The 25,673-nt window shown below is 53.3% G+C and overlaps 7 protein-coding genes across 7 annotated transcripts; 3 read left to right on the top strand and 4 right to left on the bottom strand.

The window, feature by feature from the left end:
* Positions 1-2,185: 2,185 nt before the first annotated feature.
* SODALDRAFT_171176 (hypothetical protein) lies at positions 2,186-6,110 on the bottom strand. Its single transcript, XM_028607006.1, has 2 exons — positions 5,658-6,110; positions 2,186-5,580 (listed from the first exon to the last, which is right to left on the bottom strand). Exons 1-2 carry the CDS (start codon positions 5,992-5,994, stop codon positions 2,363-2,365), a joined length of 3,555 nt encoding a protein of 1,184 aa, XP_028466607.1. The 5' UTR covers positions 5,995-6,110; the 3' UTR covers positions 2,186-2,362.
* Positions 6,111-7,164: 1,054 nt separating this feature from the next.
* Positions 7,165-8,099, top strand: SODALDRAFT_333423 (hypothetical protein). Its single transcript, XM_028611965.1, has 3 exons — positions 7,165-7,229; positions 7,314-7,807; positions 7,858-8,099. The coding sequence occupies exon 2, from the start codon at positions 7,415-7,417 to the stop codon at positions 7,643-7,645; it is 231 nt and encodes a 76-aa protein (XP_028466606.1). The 5' UTR covers positions 7,165-7,229; positions 7,314-7,414; the 3' UTR covers positions 7,646-7,807; positions 7,858-8,099.
* Positions 8,100-8,243: 144 nt separating this feature from the next.
* SODALDRAFT_311822 (hypothetical protein) lies at positions 8,244-10,442 on the bottom strand. Its single transcript, XM_028609181.1, has 2 exons — positions 9,712-10,442; positions 8,244-9,639 (listed from the first exon to the last, which is right to left on the bottom strand). The coding sequence occupies exons 1-2, from the start codon at positions 10,161-10,163 to the stop codon at positions 8,598-8,600; spliced, it is 1,494 nt and encodes a 497-aa protein (XP_028466605.1). The 5' UTR covers positions 10,164-10,442; the 3' UTR covers positions 8,244-8,597.
* Positions 10,443-11,233: 791 nt separating this feature from the next.
* SODALDRAFT_324202 (hypothetical protein) lies at positions 11,234-14,525 on the top strand (the record flags this gene model as incomplete). Its single annotated transcript, XM_028609864.1, has 7 exons — positions 11,234-11,255; positions 11,314-11,385; positions 11,469-11,473; positions 11,598-11,639; positions 12,500-13,001; positions 13,144-14,336; positions 14,445-14,525. The coding sequence occupies 7 exons, from the start codon at positions 11,234-11,236 to the stop codon at positions 14,523-14,525; spliced, it is 1,917 nt and encodes a 638-aa protein (XP_028466604.1).
* Positions 14,526-16,473: 1,948 nt separating this feature from the next.
* Positions 16,474-17,693, bottom strand: SODALDRAFT_277871 (hypothetical protein; the record flags this gene model as incomplete). Its single annotated transcript, XM_028608086.1, has 2 exons — positions 16,474-17,066; positions 17,159-17,693. The coding sequence occupies 2 exons, from the start codon at positions 17,691-17,693 to the stop codon at positions 16,474-16,476; spliced, it is 1,128 nt and encodes a 375-aa protein (XP_028466603.1).
* A 1,631-nt stretch (positions 17,694-19,324) lies between these two features.
* Positions 19,325-20,230, top strand: SODALDRAFT_311812 (nucleic acid-binding protein). Its single transcript, XM_028609180.1, has 3 exons — positions 19,325-19,699; positions 19,787-19,875; positions 19,945-20,230. Exons 1-3 carry the CDS (start codon positions 19,425-19,427, stop codon positions 19,989-19,991), a joined length of 411 nt encoding a protein of 136 aa, XP_028466602.1. The 5' UTR covers positions 19,325-19,424; the 3' UTR covers positions 19,992-20,230.
* A 156-nt stretch (positions 20,231-20,386) lies between these two features.
* SODALDRAFT_311809 (glutathione synthetase) lies at positions 20,387-22,513 on the bottom strand (the record flags this gene model as incomplete). The annotated part of the gene is made up of 4 exons (XM_028609179.1): positions 21,863-22,513; positions 21,720-21,795; positions 21,522-21,664; positions 20,387-21,431 (listed from the first exon to the last, which is right to left on the bottom strand). The coding sequence occupies exons 1-4, from the start codon at positions 22,168-22,170 to the stop codon at positions 20,387-20,389; spliced, it is 1,572 nt and encodes a 523-aa protein (XP_028466601.1). The 5' UTR covers positions 22,171-22,513.
* Positions 22,514-25,673: the final 3,160 nt, after the last annotated feature.

Raw genomic sequence — 25,673 nt, 5'->3', positions numbered from 1 at the left:
GAGGCTATATCGGGAAATATAACCCCGGCGGTTACTCCGGCGGGTACTCCGGTGGTTACCCTAATAGCCGTAAAGATCCACCGTAAAGACCTCCCTCCTCCTCCGAAGAACCCTCGCGATATACCCTCGCACCCTTTTGGCCACCTATTCCGATAGGTATAAGAAGACTACCTACGGAGCTATAAGGTTTATAGTATAAGGAGATTAGTAGTATTAATTCTCGCTCGAGGAGATATACGCAGTAATACTAGCCGGATAGTTATTCCGCGCGTTAATAGCTATTATTACCCGATTTAACCTTACGCTATTATAATTTAACGTTATAAACGCGTTTATACACGCGCCCCTCCCCCACGATATCTTTATATACCCGCCACCAGGCCTTCTAGCCCTTAGGGGTCGTTTACACCTAAAAAAGGCGTTATATAGACTTAAGGAGTCTCCACTACTTCAGTAAAAGTATTTTTCGGCTATCCTTTTAGCGGACGGATTCTAGATAGTGCTATAAGAACCGTGTTATTTTCTGCGTCGCGGTTTAATCCTATTCTTCTACGTTAACGATATCGTTATTACTTATAAGGAATAATATAAGGCGTAGATAGAGCAGGCCGTTAATAACCTATAACGCCACTATAACCTATAAGGTGGCGATCCTCTATAGTGGTTCCTGAGTATTAAGGTTATTTGCGACCGCGTCGCCCATAAAATATAGCTATTATAACGCGATTATATTACTAAGTTAGAACGCCTATTAAAGCCGAATAGTAAGTATAGTAGTAACTATCGCCTAACACACCTAATTAAGGTTATAGAGCTACTACCTTATTTAGGAACCTCGACTAATACTAAAAGCTATTAACGGAAGATAGGATCTATACTATACGTAGTAGTGATATCGCGGCCTAATATTGCGTTTATAGTATCCAGGCTATACCGGTTTAATATTAATCCAGGGCCTATTCACTATAAGGCCGCCGATTATCTAATCCTCTATCCAATTAATAGCTAATCGTTTACGTTAGAATTAGGGGGTAGTGATACTATCGAAATCTACACTAATGCCTTATTTACCGATAATACTCTCGATCGAAAGAGCAGTCAAGCATACGTGATACGCTTATTTAGCGGTATAATAGCGTAGCACGCTAATAAGTAGGATACGGTTATGACGTTTATAACGGAGGCAGAGCTATTAGCGTTAGTATAAGGTGTAAAAGAGGGTATCTTTATATAACGCCTATTACTTAGTATAGGAGTGGAATTTAACGATCCGGAATTAAGGATCTTATACGATAATAACTAAACGATTCGATTAGTTAATTAAGAGATTAGCACGTTAATAACACGCCTCCGCTATATCGATATCCACGGCCACTAGTTACGTTAAGTAAAGGAATAAGGGCAAATACTTATAACGTACGTTACAAGCGCGGAAATAGTAGTAGACGGATCAACGAAGGCGTTATACGGCGAGAAATTTAAGATATTTAGGTCCTAGGTAGGCGTGATAGATATACGGGAACAGTTATAGCAGAAACAGCTAGAGGAAGTCCGGATAGAATATTTAAAGGACCTGGAGGATGAATTTAAGGGCGGCTATAGCGAACAGATTAGATAGCTGAATTATCTGCCGATTACGAATAGCTTTAATCGCCTAACTAACGTTTAGGACGATTAGGGGGTATATCGAATAGACTATAGTCTTTTCAGTTACGTAATAGGCCGGATTGCTAAGAGTATAATCCGGGTAGACGCTTACAGAATCTGCACCATATAAAATACGGTGGCAGCGTTTCCCTAACGGTCTAAGACAGTCATAATTATACACAATTACCTCAATCAATTTCGACCTATTTTTATAACGATTTTGACTACGCTTTATCTGATAATGTCTCGGTCCGTCAAGGCATGCCGGGGCGATCGGCGCATAATCAACGTTTGGCGAAAATGCGGAACCTTTAATAGACGTTTTCTGCCTTTTAACCTCGTCGATGGCTTCATCGCTTGATATTAGTTAGTTTAGGGCTAAGATGCTTCTTTTCCACAACTTCCATCACAACAGTCTCTCATCCGTTCCTATTTATAGGTCCCTCTTCTTTTTCTTTATATCTCTTTTTTTTTGTCTTTTTATTATTATTATCACCCAGATCGCGCATGCTTCCAAGCCCCGTTTCCCGTGGTATAAAATGTTCTGGAAATGAAACTATTCTCCCTAATAACTGGTGCACATAAATGACCATGACAGAATGTGGTTCGAGAAAAAGAAAATAAAAAAAGAGCGAACGAGAGGATTAAAAGCATAGAGATAGACGAAAAACGAAAAGACCAACAAGGAGAAACGAGAGCACGAAAGACGAGACGCCTATGTCTGGTTTGGGTTCGCTTGCTTCTGCATCCTCCGCAGCGTGTCGCGATGCGCTTCGAGCAGGTCACCGCTCTGCATCCGCGCCGTAAAAGCCCGGTTGTCTATCTCCCGTACCAAGCTCTCCCTCTCCCGCCTCTGGGCTTCCGCGTCCTTGAGGCCCATGAGCGCCCTTCGCTGCGCATCCATCGAGCGCTGCACCTCGTGCTCGCGACTGCTGACCCTGGCCGGCCTCTGCTCGAAGCCCCCGAGGAACGGGACCGGGGTTCCCGAACGCGGGTCCGGCGGGCGGAACACCGAGGGCTGGTGGAAATCCCTCGTCGGCAGCGACGGGACGCAAGGATGAGGTCGGCCCAGGGGGAGGTGGTCGGTGGACATGACGGCTTCGCCCTCAAGATTGAAATACATCACACCGCTGGTCGGCCGAGAAGCGAACGAGTTTGAGTTCCTCAGCAGGCTGTGTCGCCGAATCATCTCCTTGCGCTGGCTCAAAGGCATGTCGTCGTCAGCCATGACGGCCGGGAGCGGCCCGGACATGGAGTGCATCGGCTGGTTATAGACGGACCCGGCTTCGCTGGGCGCCCGTGCTGCGGGGGGGTATAAATTCGGCATGGTCGCCGAACCCGGGGGGTAAAGGTTTGATCTGCTCCGAAGGAGCATCTCCCTCTGTCCAATCAAGGTATGATCGCTGAAACGCTTGGCCGAGTTTTCCGGTCCCGCTGCTGCTTCGGCCAGGTATGGCGGGCCCGACTCGCCCGAGTTCCCGATGGCCTGACCCGCCTGCTCGCCGCTTAACGGCCAGGTGGTACTACAGATGCTCTTCCATGTCCCGGGCCTCTCCACTCTTGTGGTGGCCCCAGACGAAGCATTTCGGGCCAAAGTGATTGGGCCCTGGCCTCGAAGAGATGGCTTTGCACCGACGGTGGAAGAGGGTCGTGCCTTGGGGTCATTTTGCGTTGGCAGCTGAGCCACCGAGGCGCATGTTTTCGCTGTCTGCTGCAAATCGTCCACATCCAACGGAGCCGGCGTTTCTTCCTTAACACCCTCTGCTCCCTTTCTGTCTGCTGTGCCTTCGACAGGGTGCGGCTGCTCGAGATGCCCGAGCTGGATTCGTTCCGGTTCTGGAAGGTCTGCGTGGCTGAGATGCTTGGCCCACTCGTTCGTGCGGTATGACATGGCCACCCGAGAGAGCGCATGCGGCAGCCGGTCTCTCGTCAAACTAACCGGCGTGGATTCAACTGATGTCACGGACTTTGGGTTCCGGGGTCCTGGAATAGACGGTTCCGGAGGCATTGGCCTTTTTAAAGACACGTTGGCTGCGGTCCCTGCGTCTGCACGCTTGGGTGATTCGTCGTCGGCTCGTGTTCCCTCGGGCAGTACTGTCTCGCTGGTGTTTGGCATGTTGAGATGGGCCTTCGCCGCAGCACTTTTGGCTGTTGACAAGTCTTTGGCGTCCTCGTCCGACGGCATAGGCGCCTGCTGTAATTGTATTTCAGCTTGTGGGACTGCGGCCGACTGTGGCGCCACGCCGCTGTCCGCTTCTTGGTCGGCAGCCTGTTGAGGAACAAGATCGACGCCAAGGTCGGAGGTAATGCGCCGGCTTAGGCTCGATGGCGAGTCCTCGACCCCCCAAAGACTCTCAACGTCCATAGTTGCGGCGACAGACCTATCATCGACATCCCGAGACGATCGTGTCAGTAGAATGGCCAGCTGATCCTGGCTAGTGCCCGGTTCGCGATTCATGGAATGAGATATCCTTTGTGAGACTCGGCCGGGGACGTCTCTAGCATGCTCGGAAATTCCCTCGGCTATCGACTGACGCTTGTCGGCGACGAGCGGGTCGTCGTACTCTCTGGAAGCGAAAGTTGCGACTGACGATCGATCTTCCTCTGCCTCAGTCCCCATGTCTTCGTTCCGGGTAGGGACCTTGAATGGAAGCGGCACGACGGGCGGAGGGTGAGCTACAACCTTCTCTTGCAACGAATGGGCTTTCTGGGGAGATGCTGGAGGAACGTCGCCCGCAGTTGGTTCCTGATCCCGACCCCGAGCCTGATCCAGGCTCTGGCCTCGAGGACCCAGTTCCTCGGGGTTGGGGTTGGCGATTCCTGGTCGCATTGCCGGAAGGGTATCGTCTGCTGCTACTCGGACTGTCACAACGCCATCTTTGTCGTTTCCGGAGGCCATTAAGGCACCCGGGACGCCATCACTGGACACCCGGGGGGTTCCTCGAGAAGAAGGTAGAGCCTCCTTCCCTTGGGCGGTCTCGGCCTTGATAGATGACTGCGGTCCACCAGACCCACGGCTATGGATGCTCCCATTCCGCCTCTCCCCGGTTTGGCATGGAGAAAGGAGCACGGAGCCACTCGAATTGGCTCCAGGCTGCGTGCCGCCGCCGTACCTCTTCTCCCACAGCTGTTTCTCCTGGTCAGTTTGCGCCTGTACTCTGCGCCCGACGTTCTCCTCTTCTTCGGCGAGGTCGCGCTGCTGTTGGGCGCGTTCTGCGTCACGCTGAATACGGCGGGGGTTGATGACCCTCCACAACCTAAACTGGGAGAAGACGCCCGCAGCGGAGATCACAACGATGACTGCCGTTTCCACGCGGATGCCTCTAGTCACGGGGTACGTTTTCGTTCCCAGGGGAAATAAGTCTTGGTTCAGGTCCCAGAGATAAGCCCAGAACTCCTTAAGTCCGGCGCGGCTGAAGCAGTCAATCCCGAGAACGGTGACGGTGGCTCCGCTGAAGGATATAGAGGCAATGAGGGCGTAAGGCCGGACGTAGCGGACGAAGTAGAGGGCGAAAGCACCCATGGTGAGGCAGGTGATGAAAATAATCCTGGTCGTCGTCTGGGGCAGCAGACCTCCGGGCTTTAGACACAACAGCCACATGCTCAAGCAAAAGCCCCCCAACAGGCAGCCGAAACTCGCGGTGAGCTCTTTGAAGAAGGTAGCGACCCCCCCGAGCATGATGCCGGTAAACATCGCGGCAGCGACATATCCCCCTTGCACGGCGAGGGACACCGGAATCTCCGTGACGTAAAGGACGAGCACGGCGGTACCCAGACTTGTCAAGATGGCTGTCGAGAAGAAGGCGTGGATGCGTGCGGTTTTGATACCCACGAGGGCGTATACGATCCCTGTACAGATCATCAAGACACCTGCTACTCCCCATCCCGGCGTAATTTGGGGTTGCAGAGGCAACTCGCCCTCTGGGATGTTCACTAAAGACACGCGGAGACACCGTTAGTGTTTGGATACCCCCTCATGGGGTACAAGCAACGTAAAATGCCCCTCTTACCATTATCGGGAATGTCCTCCTCCGTCTTAGAACCAATGTCACTCGTGGGGGCGGCGGACGGAGTCAGGTCGGTGGACCGGGTGTCCGAGGTCGTGAGGAGATTTGCACTGGATTCGAGGCTTGAAGGAGGAGAGCCTGAGGTTCGACTACGCTGATCGCCTTGGCTTTCGGAAAGCGTTTGCGCAGGCGACGACGATGGTGACGGCGGTGGTGATGGTGATGGTGGTACGTCTTCACCCTCTTGTCTGCGTACCGGGAACAGGGCACCGTTTGAAGCAGCGGCATGGTATAATAGGAGCAGACACAGCAGTGTCCAGACGCGGACACCTCTGGGCATCGTGTGACCTCTCTGCTGCTGAAGCTGATGCCTGCTCGGTTTATGGGAGTAGTTTCGCGCTTTCACGCTTTACGCCTTACGCCTTACGCCTCAGGTTGGACAGAGAGGTGGAAGCAGTCAGGAAGACAGGTTTGTTAATAACATCCACCATTGAGGCTGCAGGACATGATGGAGATGTCGTCGGAGGAAGGACACTCAGATGTGACGGCTGGTAATCCAGGTTGGGTAGGAACATGAAGGGGATGAGTATGGGATGGTGTTGTAATGTTCCGACAATGGCTAAGTGTTCCCAGGCGACCCAGCGGATACAAGAGAAACAAACGTCAAGCGTTAGGAGTGCCGAACCAACAGAGAACAGCCAGCACAACGCTTGCCCGGAGGCTGGGGGTGTAAGTCAGCCCTGAGATGACGGACAGTACAGTGGCTGGGCAACGGAAGAAGCAACCTCTCGTTGGAGACTAGTGTTATATCACAACAAGGGGAAGATTAGATGCGGGTGAGCGACTTGGGAGGTTAGTAGTATAGTAGTATAGACGAGCAAGCTCAGACTAGGACTTGAGACTAGATCACCTAGTGGTTGTGGGCGATGCACGGGGGAAGAAAAGAAAAAAAGGGGGGGGGGAGCGGATGCGGTGAGAGTACGCAGCGTTCGAAGGGCATATGCATATTGTAGGAGTCGAGGAGTACACGGGGAAGGGGACCGGTGGAAGCCAAACGACAGGCGGACATACGAAGGTTGTTTCTGTGAAAGAAGAAACAATATACCTACGACCGGGAGTTGGTGGATCATGATAGTTTAGACGGTATTCGACGGATGATGGTGACGCCAGGTCGCAGGGAGGCAGGTCGACGACCCGGATGGCAACAAGGGCAGCGGCAGGCGACGAATAGATTTCGCACCATCCACGCCGTCCTCAGTGGGACGAATCTGGCCTTGTCTCGGTCGGTAAGCCCAGAGGGCCGGTCCTAGGGCGATCACGACGCAAGGTGAGACGCAAGGTGAGACGCAAGGAAGGCTGGTCGGAGCCCACGATCGGTGAGCGCTACCATGATAGGTACCATGATACCATGAGGAGTCTCGCGACCAAGCAATGAAAAGGCTCAAGTCAAGCCTTCCCCTGTTTTCCGCGTCTTCGCCGCTTCCACTTCCCAAAGCCATCCGTCTCGTCTCTGTTCTGTTCTGTTCGAACGATAGATGGTTCCGTCAATATTGTAGAGCAGAGGGTGGAATGCGACTGGTTGGTCCAGAGGTCCAGAGACGAGTAAGACCAGTCGGTCAGCTCTATCCGTAGTAGCGGGGACGGCAGAAGAAAACGGACAACAGCACAAATTAGACCATCTGTCTTCCGGCTTGAGAAACCGGCGAGATGGGTGTCTAGCGTCACGCTCTGTCCCAGCGTCTGCTTGGTCGTCATCTAGGATGGATGCCCGGGGTGAAAATCACCCACTTGAACGTCTCTTGGCTCGACTGTCGTTCAAGCGGCTCGACCTGAGCGTACTCCGTATGGGGATCATGTCGCATAAGCATGACACTGCATTAGCGTCTCTCCGGCCAAGACGGGGCAGTTCAGGCACAAAGAGCACGCTTGTCAACGAACAAAGGGGATGCGAACGTTCGAACATTATGCCATCGGGGCCGTTCTCTGGATAGAGGTCGCTCGGATGGCAAGTCGGTCTAACTGACTAAGGGTCTCTATTCGCATAGGTACCGACATGGTCCTTTGGACTGACTCTTCGAGTGGCTTGGCCGGATCTGCCTCCGTCTCGAGTTTCCGTCAGGCTCGCGTACCGGCGAAAACCTTGACGGGTAGTACTAATCGTTGGTTCAAAACCTGTTCCGAAAGAAGGTAGGGTGCTACCAACCGACCGAATTTGGTTCCGCAAGGCAGCTAACCACCGGGGTGGCTTCACGGGAATGACATTTTTACGCGACTGTCGAATACGTGTTCGAGGTCTGATTTCGCATCTCGAGTCCTGTCCAGTCAATTGTCACCTTGGATTGGTTCCTGGTTTTGTCTGCATACGCAGAAACGATCTCCAGTAAGACAGCCTGAGTCGAGAGTTATACTGGAACATGCTTTCAAGGAAGTAAGGAGGAAAAGAAAGGAGAACGAGATAGGAGAGGAAAAAGGGAAAGGAAAGAAAAAGAAAAAGCGGAGGTAAGAACTGTCGTATAGACCTCCCTCAGGGTGGAATTACCGCACAGACCTCCTCGGGGTGGAATAACCTAACGGCCGATTACGCGATTTGGGCAGTACAAGATACGCAAATAAACGTTCGCGGTACGTGTAGATATGTAGTACCTGTACGGAGTATGGCCGCGTTGAGACACGTCGTTGGTGGATATCAAATGCATACGACCCCTTTTCCCCTGTACAGAGCTACCTGGGGGTCCATCCACTCGACGCTCAACGAAACTGCTGGGCGTCCACTGAGACCCTTCACCATCTTCTCTCTCAAGATTGCGATGACCAGAATGGCAAAACGAATCGAACCAGAGACAGCAGAGAGACAGGAGTGACACAGAGGGGTAAGTACGACGCTTCTTTCAATAGCAAATGCCGTAGGAAAACCGTCCCTGTCCCGCCACCTCGTCGTCTCGATCACCTTGCAGCCCGCCCGGACAGCTGTCGATCACCACGCAACCAACGAGAGTCATTAAGCGATTTCGATGCCCGCCCTGACCTTGAAGACTTCCCCGACGTCCTGTTCTTGCGTGACACAAACCCGACCAAGGTCCGGAAAGGGAACATGACCAAGGAAACGAGCGCTCGGAAAGGCAGCACGACCAACCCGACGGCCGATTCGACCAGCCACTGCAGGAAACCCGGCGCCGCCGCGCTGTTCTTCGCCGCGGCCGCCGCGAGCGCGATGGCGTCGTTCAGCCGCGTGTCGACCACGCCGAACCGGGATTCCGTCTGCAGCGCCTGCACCGTCGCCTTCTTCTCGTAACGCCGGACGGCCCTGTTCAAGGCGTCCAGCTCGGGCTGTATGGCGTTCCGTATGTCGCGTACCATGGCCGCTTCTTGTTTCGCCCTGGCCAGCTCCGACGCCCCCCTGTCCGTTGGCGCCGGCGGGTTCGGGTCCCGTCGGGATTCCAGCACCTCCAGCCTCTCCAGGACCTCGTTGATTTGTCTGGGGCCGCCGCCGCTCGGCTCTTGCTCGTACGGGTTTTCGTGTACGATCCTCTGTAGGTGAACCGTCCGAGACTGCACCAAGCGCATCAGGTGCGACAAGGGTCGTAGCTCGGATGCCAGCAGGAAGATGGTGAGGTTGTAGTTGGACACCAGGCCTTCTGATGGCCGGCTCAGCTGCGCGCGGATGGTGTGGAGAAGGTATGCCCCCAGTGCGGGCAATAAGAAGCACGACGCCAAAGCCGATACCTCGTGAATGTAAAGCTCGGCCAGCGCGTCCCTCCTCGCCGCTTCACGCTCTGTGTTTCGTTTCGGCGGCGGCGGAACGGGTTCCTCCTCTCGTAGGGATGAGGCCTTGCCAGGCACCGCCTTAGCCTTCCCAGAAGACGAGCTGGGCTGTCCCGTCTCGGACACGCTCACATGGTCCGCCTCCTCACTTTCGTAATCCACGGCGAAGTCGTAATGTCCTTCTTCCCGCACACGTACTTCCTGTGCGGAATGATACCATCTCCTGGCGAACCGTCAGTAGAGGCGCCGGGAGTTGGGGGGGGAAAAAGAATGAGACGGGGGGGAGAGAACGCACCATGGCTGCGTGACGGACCAATGAAGAAAAATGGCAGCAAGACCCAGAAGCATCACGTCGGTGACGACAGCACTGCCATTCTGGAAGAATATGCCTCCGAGGGCGGGCAGCAGAGCAAAGGCCAGCGGGACGGAGGCCCAGTTTGAGCCTTCCTCCTCGGGGAGCCGACCGCCGTTCGGTTGGGGGTTGAACAGCTCCCGCGCCTCGTCCAGGCTGGTCGTGCTCCTCCTTCGGGGCGCGTCAAAGGAGTCCGGGTGCGAGGGTCCGTGCCGGCGAAAGCGGGGGCCTTCGTCTAGGGTCATGGAACGGCGGATGGAGTGGCCTGCCGGAGGAGAAAATGGTGTAGTACCGGTACCGGCGTATCTCCCCGTAGCCAGGCCCGGGCCGGTATCCGGGGACGTCGAGCTAAGGCTACGAGGCTCGCGATCTTCGGCCATTGAACGATGTTCCATGTTCCGCGATCGGATGGCTCTGCGGACACGAGGACGTTAAGAATCTTCGTTGTAAAGACTCGACAAGTAACTCGACAAGGGCACACCTCGAAATAGGACGGTTGGAGGGTGAATTTCGTACTGAAAGAGGCATGTAGTTTGAACAAGGTAGAACGTGGTCAAAAGGGAGCTCCAGGAGAAAGAGAAGCCCGTCTTGAGGAATGCGGGCTGGCTGGCTAGGAAGTAGCACTCTCCTCGTGTCTCGGCCGAGACCAATGTGAGGAGCAGGGGGGGGGGGGGAAGGTAAGAAGAATAGGCAAAAAAAAGATTAAAAACGAAAAAAAAAAGGATAGATGTGGTAGTGCTTGACCTTGTGCTCGGTGCCTGAGAATCTACCAGGGAGCCAAGGTCGTTACCTGTGAAGCATGAACCAAAACGAGGGCATTGGGAGATGGCGAGATGGTTTGTTGGAGAACGATGCGCTCACCATGACGCGGTGGGGTGGCACCTGACTGAGCTACACTGGGGCGCCTGAGACACCCGGAAAGCCTCACCAAAAAGCTCCGTGTTACTTCAAAGTCGTAGTATTTCAGCTCACCTGTGCTCCCTACCGTACCTTAGGTATCTGACCTGCTTGGGGTAGGTAAGGTGATTGGCCCCGACTTCCCTTCCACCCAGGTATTTTTGGTCGGCAAATTTGCCTTTTCCGATGTCACTACCTACCTGCCTTATATGAGTACATCGATAGAGATGGTCAACTTCGGTAATAGTCTCCGCTGTTAATATTCCAGAGAGGAAAAAAAATAAAAAAGCAGAGTTGGGAATCCGAAATTTACCTTTATATTTCCAATAGAAGTCATGGCAACGCCGTCACTTTCGTCCACCGACTGGCTCTGCGGAGTACGTCTACGGAGCAATATGTCGTGTTGCAAGAGGCAGTAATGTATTAGGCGATTGATGTACGGAGAACGGCGGTGCGGGGGCGGGACACCGGGTGCCGACGGCCGCGGGCACAGGTACAACGCCGGCCTTTTTTTTTCTTCTTCTTTTTTTCTTCTTTTTATGTTTTTGTCCCCTTTGATTGACACAACATGGAGTGCGCTGCCCGCATTAGTAACTGTGGATTTGTGAGGATGAAGTTTCTGCAATCTACGGACGAACGCTTGCATAGCCCATCGCATGTACGGGGACAGGGTCAGGGCACAAGCCCGTCGGCGGCGTCGGCCTGTCCGCGAGATGATATGTAGGTGGGATAGCGACCCGTGGTCCACGGAAGAGGGCTTTGGATGGAAATGAGCGGATGTGATGGAGACTGAGAAAAATCAGTTACAGTAAGTTTCTAAAATGAAGAATGAGAACCTCGGCCTGTTGACCGAGTTCTAATTCCGCTCTAATTCGCGGTTATTCATGCGTCGCAAAGGGCACAGACAGTTGAGTCGGGATGATGCGTGGCAGCTGTCGGGCAGTCCGGATATCGATTTTGTCAGGCTAATTTTAGTAAGTATTACGGACTAAGTACCGTATCTAGCTGTCTACCTTAAGGTACCTGCAATCAAAATCACACAACAACAACTGCGTGATCCTCCAGCAAGGAAAAACGAGAGAGAATATCGAGGAAGGAGGGCAAAACCTTGACAGGGCTGCGTTGGGCCCAGATTCGGCGTCCCTAAACACAAAACATCTGCTGGATTACGCAACCAGTGAAGTATTCGCAACAATAAGAAATTACACCAAGATCAATGCCGTCTCTGGTCGTTCATGCGGCTCGTGTCTGATTACTGATTACCCTGACCCTGCCTTTTAAAGTGTTCTGCTTGGGCTGCTGATATTTGATTTGAAATGCCTCACTGGACGAATGGCCTACGAGGACCAGAATGCTGGGACCTGGACCTCTTCCACTAATTACGTGTAGACCATCCTCGGCATCCTTCCTAACATTCCTAAGGTACCTTGGTTCAGAAAATCTTCCACTTTCAACAAACTCGGCAAGCCATAATAATTGACGGGGAAGAAAGACAGTTCGAGGGCTTTCGCTTGTCCCTCGTTCTTGCCGTTCTTACATATGGTGTCCAGTCATTCCTTCTCATCGTGGTCTTCCTCCTCGTCACGTTTCACGTGCATTGGCAGCTACAATCTCCTGGTACCTGCACCACCAGCACCAATACCAAGTCCACCGCCGCCAGCAGCACACACCAACCACCTTTCCGTCTCCGTCTCCACCCACGGCCATCTTGCAGCAGCTTCACCCTCCCAATACCACCCCCCTTACCATCCTTACCACCCTTATCAATATTCCTACCGGAGGCGCGACTGCAACCGCTTCAACTGCCGCCATCCGGCTCGTCCTCACCCCCTAGCCCTGGTACTCGTACTCGTACTTCCACCCCGTCTCTTTCTCGGGGATTCGTTCGCCCTGGCCGCGAAAAATCAATCCGTCCACCCAGCAGCAGCAAACCCGGAGACGCTGGCAACCTCAACCGGGTCATTACACGAGGCTTCGGGGCAGACTCTTCTCTGCCTCCATCAACCCGCGCAACATCGCCGCCGCCCCCAACAACAACAACGTTGTCGACGACACCAGTACCGCGAAAAATACGACCACCCACATCGACAGAACGAGCAATCACCTCCTCACCCTCGCTCGGACGGTCAGGCAGTCCTGCCCAAGGAGGCCGTTTCGACGGCTCTCTGCCAGTCACCATTCCAACGGCTTCACACGCGAGACAAGACCCCGAATCGATTCACCCGGCCTCCCTAGAAGACTCCGCAAACCCTCGACTTCCCTCGCTATCCCACCAACCTCGCTACCCAAGCGGTCTCCTCCATCCGTCGGCTACGCCCTCGTCTCGCATCCCGCCAGTAGACCACCCGTCCGGCTACCAGCAGGGTCGCTCGCATCAGCCTGATCCTGCCTCCGCTCCTGCCTCCGCCCCCACCCCTGGCCCTGCCCCTATCCCCCCCCGCAGCCTCGTCCCGCGTACGCCTTTTCGATCCCGTGCAGGTTCGGCTCCACGCCGTCTCCATCGCCTCGCCGGCGCCGCTCGCCTGTGGAACCCGTCCAACTCGACTCCGAGACTTCCGCCGCCGACCGTCCGAAGACGACGACTGTCGACCCCTCCGCCTCCCCCAGTACCCCTGTGCCATCCCACACTCGACCAATCCGCCGACCCACCCGGTCCTGTCGGTCTTGGTGCTGGCGACTATCCTCTCTTGACTCTACCCGAACAACGCCGGTCCCGACATCCTCCTTCCAGCCGGAACAGCCTGCAGATAGACCGACGCGGCAGCAGCGACAACCGCGTCAGCCTCCCACGATCGGTCCGACATTCCTACGACGATAAGGGATTGCCCGGCCCTTCCCTGCATCCCGGCGACGCAGAACTCGGCTTGCACCCAGGCGCACGACGGCACTCGGCATCGCCCCGACCCGACCGGCAAAGCTTCTGTAGCGTCACCCCGCGTGTCGAAGAAGACGACGAAGAAGACGTCGAAAAAGACGTTGAAGAAGAGGGTCTCCAAAAACCACCACCTCCCAGCAAACTAGACAAGGGCAAAGGAAGAGCGACCATGGCCGATGAAACGGGGGAGCCTCCTCGAAGATCCCATTCCCGGGACCTGGAGCGGGGCCCGGACATGCTGGATCCCCGCCGCCATTCCAAACTGTCCACGGGCGAGGGCATCGGCTCCGCCCTGTCCTCCACCAATTCTTCCATCATGGGCGAGGAGGTGCAGCCCGACGGCGAGGAATGGGGGCCCCAGCACCCCTGCTACCCGCACCTGAACCCGCACGTGCCCGTTGACTCGCTCGAGTACCAGACCACCCGCATCATCCGCGTCCGCCGGGACTGGCTGATGGAGGGCGACCTCGCGCCGACCTTCTCCAACCTCTACCCGGAGATCCTGGACCCGGCCGGCCTCTCGGAGCTGGAGTTCCGGCGGGTGGTGGAGAAGCTGAACAGCGAGCTGGTGCCCATCTTCAGCCCGTACAACTGGCGGAACGTCGTCGACGCCATGCTCGGCCTCGTCACCGGCTGGCTCTGGGACGACTTTGGGCTCACCGCCGTCAAGGCGCGCCTGCAGAAGCTGGAGGACTGGATAGAGCAGTGGAACAGGGAGATGGCCAAGACCGTTCGGTTGGACGAGGGCGCTATTCCGCCGAAAATCATCCCGTTGCGCCGTACGGGCTACATGACTGTGAGTTTTACTCTCGTCTTCCCTTTCAAGCCTTTTCCATTTTACCCCACGAGCATGGTCGGGCCTTCTCGACTGACACATCTATTTAGCTGGACATACAAATATCAGATCCAGAGGTGGCACCTGTCCCCAGCACACCCGGAGCATCAAGATCCGGTCCTTCGGCGGAGCCTCATGCCCCGGTCATGACCGCTTAAGATGAAGCAACCGCACAACACACCCCTCGAACCCACTTCAGCCAACCTGCACCTTTTTCTCTTCTTTTCTCTGCAACTGCTTCTCTCCCATACATGGTTTTATTTAATTTTTACTCGACTCGAGGGCTTCACCTTTTGTCCCACCACAGGAAGGCGGGGGGGCAGGCAACCTGTGGCTTCTACGTTGTAACGACTTGGGGATTCTCGAAAGGGGTTTGATATCCGCTTTGTTGCGAAAGATTCTTTGGCTTCTAATGCCCAGTGTAAAGCTCGGCATGGCGCGGCGTTTGAGTTTCTGTTTTTCTTTGTTGTTTTTTTCTTTGTTATTTTTTCCTTCTTTTTTTTTCTTCTTTCTTTTCTTCTTATTTTCTTCTTATTTTCTCTTCTCTATTTTTAACTCGGGGATATTTCTCTAAAGACTTGGAAGTAGTTGGACGCTTGAATGTCGGGGGTTTAAAAGGGGTAATGAAGACCAGGTTGCGCGAGCCGCCGTGCAGCCGCCCTCTTACGTTATAGTTCTATTATCAACACGGGAATTCAAGATTGGGGGACTTGCGCTCCATGTCACCTATTTTGTTACTTCAGGAACGGAGGACGAAGCGGAAATCAAGCGACTGTGACTGTAACTATTACAACGGGCTAGAGTTGGGATCAGTGAACATTCAGCTTATATTCGGTCGAACTTGCTCCATTATTGCTTCATTTTTGATGGTCTTATATACACTTCGGCATCATATGGCGTAGCCACGCCACCATCGGGCTCTCCCCGCTTGACAGAGATAGACAGTCTGTTGGCGTTTCTGACCGTGGTGTGTCAACTCCTGTATTATTTACCTAAAACTGGCTTTTGAGACCTATCCGGTACGGCTACCCTCGCAAGGGACAAATAATGACATGTCAAGAGTGTCAACGCCTTTGCCCCTATTCCGAAACAGGCTATGAATGCAATATAAATGGAGATGAACGCGATGACCGAGAGAAAAGGAGTATCCCCCATCGACAGCAAAGGGGGGGAAGAGAGGACTGGAAGCCGTGGACAGATCCGATCCCTTGGGATAGGTAACCATCCACAAATCAATCTGCGCCCTCATCAAACCGGGGACCCTTGGCCCCGTCTCTCTCTCTCTCAATCTACCTATGCACCACACGCTGCTGCGAGATATGCGTCCGCACCGTCACGACCCTCGCGGACGGCGGCGGTGGCACCGCGGGAACGATGGCGTCCGGACAAAGGGGTGGCAGCAGCACGTCCGCCCCGCCCCGGCGCGCCAGGTCCGGTCCCCCAAGAGAAGATTGGTGTTGCTGCTGCTGCTGCTCCTCCTCCTCCTCCTCGCCGGACCAGACGCGGGTGAATATCCTCTCCCTTTCCCGCTGGGGCAGCCAGGAGAGGTTTGGGTCGGATGACACGGTGCCGCCACTGCATTCAGGCGGCGTGATGGTGGTGGTGGTGGTGGTGTTGCTGCCACTGCCGCTGCCGCTGCTCCTGTTTGTTGCCGTGCCGCGGGAGTCGTGTAGCACGACACGGGACGCGTTGGGGTCGGTGTCCCCGCTGCTCTTGTTTTTCCAGTTCAGGAATCTGGGTAGGGAGATTTGGAAGGACGGGAGGTGGATGTTCAGGTGCGTGCGGAACGGGAAGGGGTTGCGGTGCGGGAGGTCGATGGCGTCGGTATCTGCGGCCGAGGGGCGTTGGGGAAGAGGCTGGGTTCGCGGTGCGCCTAGCTCGGCCATTTCTCGAATCGACCTGTTGTTCCGATTGCGATCCTCTGGTAGAGTCAAGTCTGGGAGGTGGATGGAAGGGTGAGATTCACCCAACTCATTTCCAGGCCCGCTGGCCTGGGAGTACGAGCCGATACGGCTAAACTGCTGGGATGAGTGGCGCGCATGGCCCTTGAGGAGCGTAGTAGTGGTAGTATCACTTAAGGGGAGGGGTAGAGAATTAGTTAAAGAAGTGCCACGTTGTAGAATCTGTCACACGGGAAAACAAATAGCTGTAGGAGGGGGCAAGGGAAGGTACAACTGCAAAGAAAGGATGTGACGTACGTCCGTGTGGCCCAGGATGTGTTGGGATTGGAGATGCTGTTCATTCCCGCTGCGCGGTACGACGGCTCATGGAGGCGAGGGAACAGCTTGCCGAAGCCCATGGCGAGCAAGTAACGACGGTAGGTACTGCGGGCATCGATGGTGGCGCCGAAGAGGAAGAACACGAGGAAGGCGGTGGCAATGGAGATGAACTTGTTGTTCATGAAAGCAAAGTTGATCTCGGAGGATGGTCGAAGCAAGATCGAGTTCCACGGGTACGGGGCGTTCTCGTCGTTACGGACTCTGTGGTAGTCGAAGGGTTCAAGGGGCAGCGTCTCGGTGATGTTGAGCGCGGCGTGGGCGCACTGGAGCGGGATATAGGGGATCAGAATGCAGATGGTCAGAAGGTAGAGGCGCCTCCTTGTGCGGTTCTGCCTCGATATTGCTGAGCTATTGGAGGAGAGCGCTCCGCGCGTTGCCTTGCGCAGTTCACGGTAGCGCAAGTAGGTGAGAACTAGGGAAGGGGGGGGGGGTTGTGTTAGTCCGGCGAGACAGAGCCCCTGGATGGGGGGAGAGGTTGAGGAGAGAAGGAGGAGAAATACTCACTCGCATAATAACCGGACATCAGGGAGAGTATGGGTGTTGGTAGGGTGATGAAGACCAGCCTAGGCCAACTTCTGTGAACTCTCCAGTCGCATCCCACTAGCGTAGCGATGGTATAGCGCTGAGCGGTGATGGGATAAATCCAGGCGATTTGAATAAGCGGCACGGGAAACATGATGAGTGCCTGGACGAGGTTCTTCCTACGCTTCTCCCTGACGGTCAAGGGGTGGGCGCGTAGCATGCTGACTTGTACTGAGAGGTTCCGACTAATAGCCAGAACCGAAGTGGTGAAGAGAGTCATCATGGGGCGGTAGAGGAACGGGTGAATGTCGCACCAACCGTAACCGGGCCACCACTCGGTCATGTTGTCGTCGCGCCAGATGAGAGCGTTGATGACCGTGAGGCAGTTCAGGCCTATCATGTTGGCAACGAACACCACGGCTGAGAACTCTCCGATTCTGTACAGCAAGCGGAGGGGGACCAAGCAGATGATGTTGGCTATGATTCCGAGCACGACTCGGCAGACCAGGTTTGCCATGAGCGCCGGGTTAGTGACGGGGTCTGGAACCGGTAAGGGGGCCAGAACCATGGGATAGAGTTCCGTTACGCCAGGCGGCAGCGGTGCCATCTTGACGACGACAAAGCGGCAGGAGAGGGGTTTGATGAGGATGGGAATATGTTGTTGAAGGCGTCGCCAACGAGGGGAAATATAAATAACCAAGGGCGGCTGCGAGACCTGAGACTCGTTCTCGTTGCCTCTTTACCGTCACCGTTACGCAGAGTCGATCCCAGAGAGCTAAGCCCCTGATGCTCGGGATGTTTGCTTCAAGACTATGGCAGCAGAAGAGTATCGGGGAGGCATGGGGAGGATCTGGGGACGAAGAGAAAACGAAGATAGACGCAGTGGGATAGATAAAGACGAGGGAGGGAGAGAGACTCGGACGAAGGTCAGCGAGAGGAACTATATGAAGAACAAGGTGTAGTTAGCTGGTAGCATCACGGATTTCTACTGTTGTTCTGCTCAATAGGTCAATTGGGTCAATAAGATCAATAGATGCCAATAGAGCGAGACCAATACGCCCGTGAACCACGAGACTTCAGACGACCAAAGGCCATGCCATAGCACATGTTATATCAGAAGTAAAAAGGCACACTCATAGAATAGTTTCAAGCCAAGGCATCAGCGAGATGGAAACTTCGCCCTTCGCCTCCCAGAATAGCCCAAAAAGTGACGAGAAGTGCGGGCAGGCGATGGTGAAGATGTAACGTATATCAAAGCGATAGCCGATAGGTGAGAAACTTGACCGTTCGCGGCAAGTTGGACGTTTGACGTTTGACGGTGAAGGCTCTGGAACTATTCAAGGCTCTTATTCAGAACCCAATACGGAATGGCTCCCGTATAGAAGCGTAGATCAGCCGGGAGGTTGTTGCTTTTCGTCCCGATCCGGGGTCCGAGCCAAAATAGAAAATGCCGGCCGCAAGACCCAGAATGCGCGCCGTTCGCCCAAAACATCAACTATCCCTGGAGACTGCAGTACTTGGTGCAATGCCGTCGGCCCCCTTGGAAAGCAAAGCCCCCAACCCCGCTTGCCATGCAGTCTCCTCGTGTAGACAACTACAGTAGACTCATGGGTTGCCAATGAGGGTCGTCCTGGTCGTCCTGGATCGGACCGAGAGGTGATCCTGTACGCATGCGCACGGCTGTCACACAAGCAATATAAGCGCCCGCTTGTTACTGTCCAGTCTTCGTTTCGTCAGCGGCATTTCCATACATTGTATCACATCTTCAACCGCTCGCTGCCCTGGGGGGTTGGTGACAGCCCCGAACACGAGGGTGATGGTTGAGGAAGATGTTGCAGTATTCAGACCCGAATTAGGAAAAGCCACCCTAGTTTAGCATAACCTCTGCTTTGATGCATCACATTTCACTTAGGACATAGACAGCGTCTTGATAGTTACATATCAAAGCCGCCCGATATATCGGGGCCTTGAGCTCCATGCACGGGCCAACTACCCTGGTGGGTGATTAATAACCAAACTGTCAGGGGCCCGCCCCCCAGCACCCACCCCTGTTCGCGTCTCAGGACGCGACAATCTTGTGACCAAAGTCGAAAGACGCTTTCGGTAGATGCAAATCTAATTAAAAACTCCCACACAACACAATCATTCCACCTACCTTATTCAGTCTATCGCCAGCCCAGTCTCTTTTCGCCCACCGTACCATCTTCGCCATTTTCAATTCTCAACGTTCAAAAACGCCTCGCCCACAATGTCCGCCGCCCTTCGCCGTGTCATTGCGACCCCGCGCCTTGCTGCGCGGTCCTTCAGCACCACCTCCCCCCGCGGCGTCGCCCGCATCACCATCGTCGGCAACTTGGCCGACACGCCCGAGCTGCAGGCCACCAGCACCGGACACGAGGTGCTCAAATACGCCATCGCCAGCAACAGCGGGCCCCGGGATAACCGCCACACCAGCTGGTTCCGTGTTTCGAGCTTCGAGCCCCAGGGTCCCCGTCGCGACTACCTTCAGAGCCTGCCCAAGGGGTGCGTTTTCGCTTTTCGCTTTTCCCTCCTTCCGACGAACCCTCCCCGACATTGTTGTTACTAACACATCTCTTTCTGCGCCTCTAGATCTCTTGTCTACGTCGAGGGAGATGCCACCATGAACACCTACCAGGATGCCGAGGGCAAGACCAGGAGTTCTCTCAGCATTATCCAGCGTATGTCTGCCCCATATTCAGCTGCCCATTTGAATAGACCATACGCTAACGCTAACATTCGGTTCTCAGGCAATGTTGAAGTCCTCCGGCGTCCCGGCAACCCGTCAGGCGAGTGACGCATCAATTGATGCTGTAGAGGCCCAGTGATTATTTTACCGATATGACGCAACAGTCTCGGTTTTTTTCTCCCCTCCATATGTACTACTTTACGTCGCGAATGCCATCACCGCGGACAAGATGTGTAAAATTAGGTTGGGTGGATAGTACTAGTAGGAGAGCCCATAGCTTGGGCGAGATTTTATCTAATACCCCTTTAAGAATCGCAAAGGATTGCACTTGACCTCATTTTGAATCTTCCAGCTGCTTTATGAATATTTAGCATACGCTTCACAGTGTAGAGCAGAGCAGAGCAGGCTAAGACAAAGCAAGGCAACGAAACGAGTTCTAGGTCCTCAATTCTGGCTGATCTCTATGCCTCATTTTTTTGGAAGCTTGAGTTGATGCTCCTCGTTTATACCAGAGCGCAGCTATCCATGCACCCATACCCAGCAGCCACGCCACCCTCGTTGCTCGTATCCCCCTTCGTCCGCAGCAGATATCCCGCCTCCTCGTTCCGCAACAACTCGCCCGTGCTCTGGTTCCAGACGCAAGTGCCGTAGATGCCGAGTTCGCAGATGACACCGCCCTCCTCGAGCTTGCCGTTGCGCAGGATGATGTTCTCCTGCTTCGGAGGCGTGATGAGCTCCATGAGGATGTACGCGCCCCAGTGCGACTCGGGCGTCTTCTCCAGGAACACGGGGATGTCCTCGCGGTAGTGGTTGTTACCGCCGCCCTCGCGCTGCGGCTTCAGGACGTAGTGGAGGCAGAGCTCCGGGTCCAGGGCGACCTGCCGCGCCTTCCGCCCGGCCTCGGAGGTATCCATCGGGTAGATGTTGCTGAACGTGCGCCACACCTGCGCGGAGAGGGGCGCGTCGTCCGGGTCCGGGATGAAGCGCCCCAGGATGGAAGGGCCGTCGGCGTCGGCGTCGGCGTCGGACCGCGGCGTGGCCAGGAGCTGCTGCACCTTCTTCGTCCCGGCGACTTGCGTCAGTACCGTGGGGCACTTGATGGCGGCGGACCTCTCGAGGTGGTAGCGGGCTTCCCAAGCGCGTTGGTCCGGGTAGTCCGATGGGCCGTAGCCGGCTCGGAGGTAGACGACGGAGGCTTCGAACGTCTTGGACCGGTTCCTCGGGAGGTGGTAGAGCAGCTGTCGCTTCGGGGTCTGGGCGATGCTCGTGTGGTCCAGGAGTTGTGAGAAGGGGATGCGGAAGACGCGGATGGGATCTAGGGTGTCGTTGAGAGCATACTCGAGGTGTCGCTGATCGAAGACATTTCGTTCCCCGTCCTGGACGACGAAGAGAATGCAGCGCTCGTGGCCGAGTTCGGAGTCGCCGTACGCGTCGAAGGCGGCTCGCATACCTGCAGCAAGGCCTCTAGCACTGTCGTTTTCCGGTAGCACGAGGCTCTCGGGGGTGATGGACTGTTGTAGAAGAGGATATTCAGAAGTTGAGAGAAACCTGGGGCGTGTCAGATAACGCAGCGACAGTTGCAGACCAGGACGGGGAACATGAAGAAAGGAGGTCTAGGGGGAGGGGGGATAAGGCTACTTGTGAAGCAGGGTCGTTTGTGCAGAGAGTCCTCCAAAGGAAGCAGCGATTGTGTTGAATTCGACTTGCTTGATCTGCGGTTCGTTTCCTGGCAAGTCTTGGTGAACGAGGTAGTCGGATCTGAACAGACCAAGGGAAAGATTCTGTAGAGAGAAAAATTAGAAAAGAAGCCCCCCCCCCCCCGGGCAGCCAACGCACCTGTGTGTATCCCTCTTTCTTGACCCGCAAGTGGACGTCCCACAGGTTGGAGGTGAACTCATCACCGTCCCTCACTCTGCATGCGAAGATGATTAGTTTGCCGCTTTTCCCGTCTGTACAGATATGAGACCATGTTCACTCACTCATCGACGGCGCCGGCAAGGAACTCTTCATCCCGGCTAATGGCCGCATAGAGCTCATTGTAGGTCTGCTGGACAGACCGGGCCTGATCGAAGCACTGGCGGGGGAAGGGACTGGGGAACAGTGTAACGGGAACGTTGATTGCGAGTAGGCCCTGGGGGTCCACATCGTCCGAGACGACGGAAGGTTGCGGCCGGATGGTGAGGCCGTGAGCGAGGGCCCAGTTCTTTACTGCTTGAACCAAGTCATCACTCTCGGCCTGGTTCAGGCGGGGGGGGTAGCGTAGTGCGCCGGGCTTCTCCGTCTCCATCGGTACGGCGTCTCTCCCAAGCTGCGCGTGGTCTGGTTATTGGTGCTCTACTCTGGCTTGTGCAGGGCCTGGGACTAGATCGGGGGCTTCGGATTCGTCTCTGTGAAATAGGACAGGCGTTTGACGAGGTCATAAGCTTGGCTGCTTGTCTACGGGGAAGGCTCTGTGGATATCTTGCAATTCTTCATTTCTTTATAGTACGTGGGGTGCGATCTCCAGATGAGGTGCTTGAGAAGATGGGGTTGAAATGGTGCGTGATTAATAATAGGAAAATGGATACAGGTCCTCACGAGCCAGCTGGGTTTAACCGGTTCTTGCTCCGTATTTAAAGCGACATTGCGTGATGCTAAAAGTGATGTTGTACCGAGTCCGCGGGGTTTCCGGGGGGGGGGGGGGGGGGGGGAATGGGGGGGGTTAAAAAAAACATTGAACCCTTTTATACAGAAGCCCTCCTATATCCATTCAACAACCTGCAGCCAAGTCTGACGTACGGATACTTCACGCCTTATCTTACCTATGCGGGAGGGGGGGGTTGGTGGTCATAAGTTAGCCACTGTGTCAACACTGTGACAGGGCTCGTCACAGTGCTCGATTAAACATTCTTAGAACTAAGATGTAGCAAAGATTTATAAACAGGGGCTTATCTGGCAAGGATATACATAAATGCAATTTAACGATGTGGCTGGCTTTAGCAATATGACTAGTAGATAATATTGGCCTGGCTGATCCGAGTGTTCTATTGGATACATAGTGAAGTCAGGGTTATACGACTAGTGCGCTGTAATGACTACGGTAGGATTATTGATAGGGCAGGTTATGTTACTGGCATAACATAATATAGGATTAATATTTGTTAACTTGATAGAGTGGTCGTATAGTCAGGTGATAATTAGGCGCCATACTGTTTTGTTAGCCAGCTATTCTTATATGTACAAATAGCTATAGTAGTGAGATGGCCTTCGTTAGCCAGATTGCCGTACTGAAAAACATTATACCCTCTATTCTTACACGGGCGTAGCTAACTATCCTCCTTTAACATATATTTCACGGAATAGTTATACCCGGCTGCGATAAATATCGCTAAAGACAGGATATTAATTTTAAGTGGCTATACGATACACAGGTACAAAAGTATTTACATCCCTATTGGTTAAAAATGGAACCAGGATTTATTTTTTATTCGTTAAATACGTAATAACACCAGTATCCCCATTGGTAGAAATATTATGGCAAGTCACACTCCTCTTGGTATAATATATAGCAGCGAGTTGTATTCCTATTGGTGAAAAATATAATCGAGGTCATCGTTCTACCCGCCATACCTACCAGCCCCGACAGCTTACCTTTCAAGAATTATCGTGATCTGTTATCGTGGCGTTGAATGGTATGACTATGATAAAGGGAAAGATGGATGGTTATAGTGAATTTATTCGATAGTCGGGGTTCAAAGCTTCCTAAGGTAGGTAATATTCGAATCATTGTTAGTCTAGAGTTAAGTTAATAACCAGGCTTAGATTAAACTTACCATTCTTAGCTCTATACTATCGACTCTAGGTACTCTAGATTCGGTAAAGTGGATTATAGAAAGAAGGAGAAGAGAAGGATCTCGACCGCGAATGTATATAGTATAGTTAAGGATTTCTATCGCGGCGAATGTCGCTATTATCGATTATCTTCTATCTGATGATATATATTAGCTTAGTAATGTCGGGTAGACGGAGCACGATGCTTACCTATTTAGAATCTATGGTGGTATATGGCTCGAATGTACTGGGTTATATTGGAGTTAGTAGATGGCTGGTATATTTAGTATAGGAGCTGACCTGGACGGGGGGAATTACCTGGATAAGAATGATTATGCAGATGCCCGGAGACGATAATGGTGAAGTAGAAGGGTAATGATGTTATATAGGTAAGGTACCTAGGTGTGATATTATAAGGACGGCCGCCGTGAAATCGATGGCGTCGAGCAGGACTGTTATCGTAAAAACGGTCAGCAAACCTCTAGGGAAAAGTATCGTGAGATTATCAGCACCTACCAGGCTAGTCTTTTTAAAGGATAAACTAGATAGAGCGCGGTGAAGTTAGTAAATAAATCCATAGGATAGGTTAAGATTATTGATATACCGTTCTGATTCCTGTGCTCGATGTATGCCTGTCGTCGAAGCGCTGTATCAGTAAACTGGAATGCATCGTGGATTTATTAGCATTTCACAGTGTTCACAAAAAGCTTCAGAATCTAGAAGCCGAAGTATTCTGACTTACTTTGTTTCCCGGCAGGCACCACGCCTTAAGACTGACCTCGGTCGACGTTAGTATAAGGATTAGTAGGACTATTCGTAAGGTTTTCTTCCCCTTAGTCTTCTAGTTCTTCCTCTAACTCGTCTTGGTGAAGAACTGGTGCAGGTGCCTTGGGTTCTTGGTTCGATGAATAGTGTCCCGAAGAGTGTGAATGTGATAAGCTGTCAGACTCCAGATCTTCTTCTTTATTTTCACTAAGCCTGGCGTGATCCAGAATTCTCTTAATGGTGTCAAGAGCGTCGGTGCCCACTAGATTAATGGCATCGGCATAATCTAACGAAGGATCATCGATATCTGGATTTCCGGGGCCAGGATCCATTTCGATATTAGGGCCGCGGTTATGGTTATCTCCTACCCCGAAAGTATTATCGTTTAACCATTCGATAATCTCGCTATTCTTATTAGCACGAATATCTCTGGACTGTTGATGGCGGTGGTGACGAGTATGAAGAGCAGCAGCGATAAAGTCTTCCGGAGGCCCTAGATCTTCTTCCCTTAGGATCGTGTATGGTGAAAATCGTTATCCCCTGGCAGGCGGCCGCCGGGGCAAAATATTTCTGCTACTAGAGCCGAATATTGCATTATCGACTAGAATTAGGCATAAGGATTAAAGACTAAAGTTATTCCTATTACTTATTTAGAAATTCACTAAATCAACCTTAGGTAAGCTATCTATTACTAACGAATAGACTCACGTGTACTATCCGGGTTAGTGAGGGAGAACGCGTGATATTATGAATCACGCGCTATTACTTTAAAGTTATATTATTTATATTGGGTTATTCCTTCCTAACCGCCAAATTATTATATAGCGGGGTGATTCTAATTTCTAAACGCCCCCCTCTCGATCTTCACTATCTCTTTTCTGCCTTTAACTAATTAGTCTAATCCGACTCTAACTCCTTGCCAGTGGTATCTATTGGTGAGTTCGAACTTCGAAGTCAAATACAGCGGCTAGATCCAGCATTTCACTATCTTAAGTAGTCCTCTATCCGCCTGGTCGTCTGTTATACTGTTACCGCTACCTTATGATGATGATAGGGACACCGCGTCTATAATAGGGTACTGGCTCCACCAATACGGTTAATCCAAGCCCCAAGTATAGGGTAGTGGGAGCTACTAGGCCGCCACCTTCGAACTAGATCCAGAGTTAGAACTAGTATTAGGCTAGGCGGGATAGTATAACGAATTCCCAGAGAATT

This window comes from Sodiomyces alkalinus (genome assembly GCF_003711515.1).
Source record: "Sodiomyces alkalinus F11 unplaced genomic scaffold SODALscaffold_5, whole genome shotgun sequence".
NCBI classification, from domain to species: Eukaryota; Fungi; Ascomycota; class Sordariomycetes; order Glomerellales; family Plectosphaerellaceae; genus Sodiomyces; species Sodiomyces alkalinus.
This window is presented reverse-complemented; position numbering and strand designations above follow the sequence as displayed.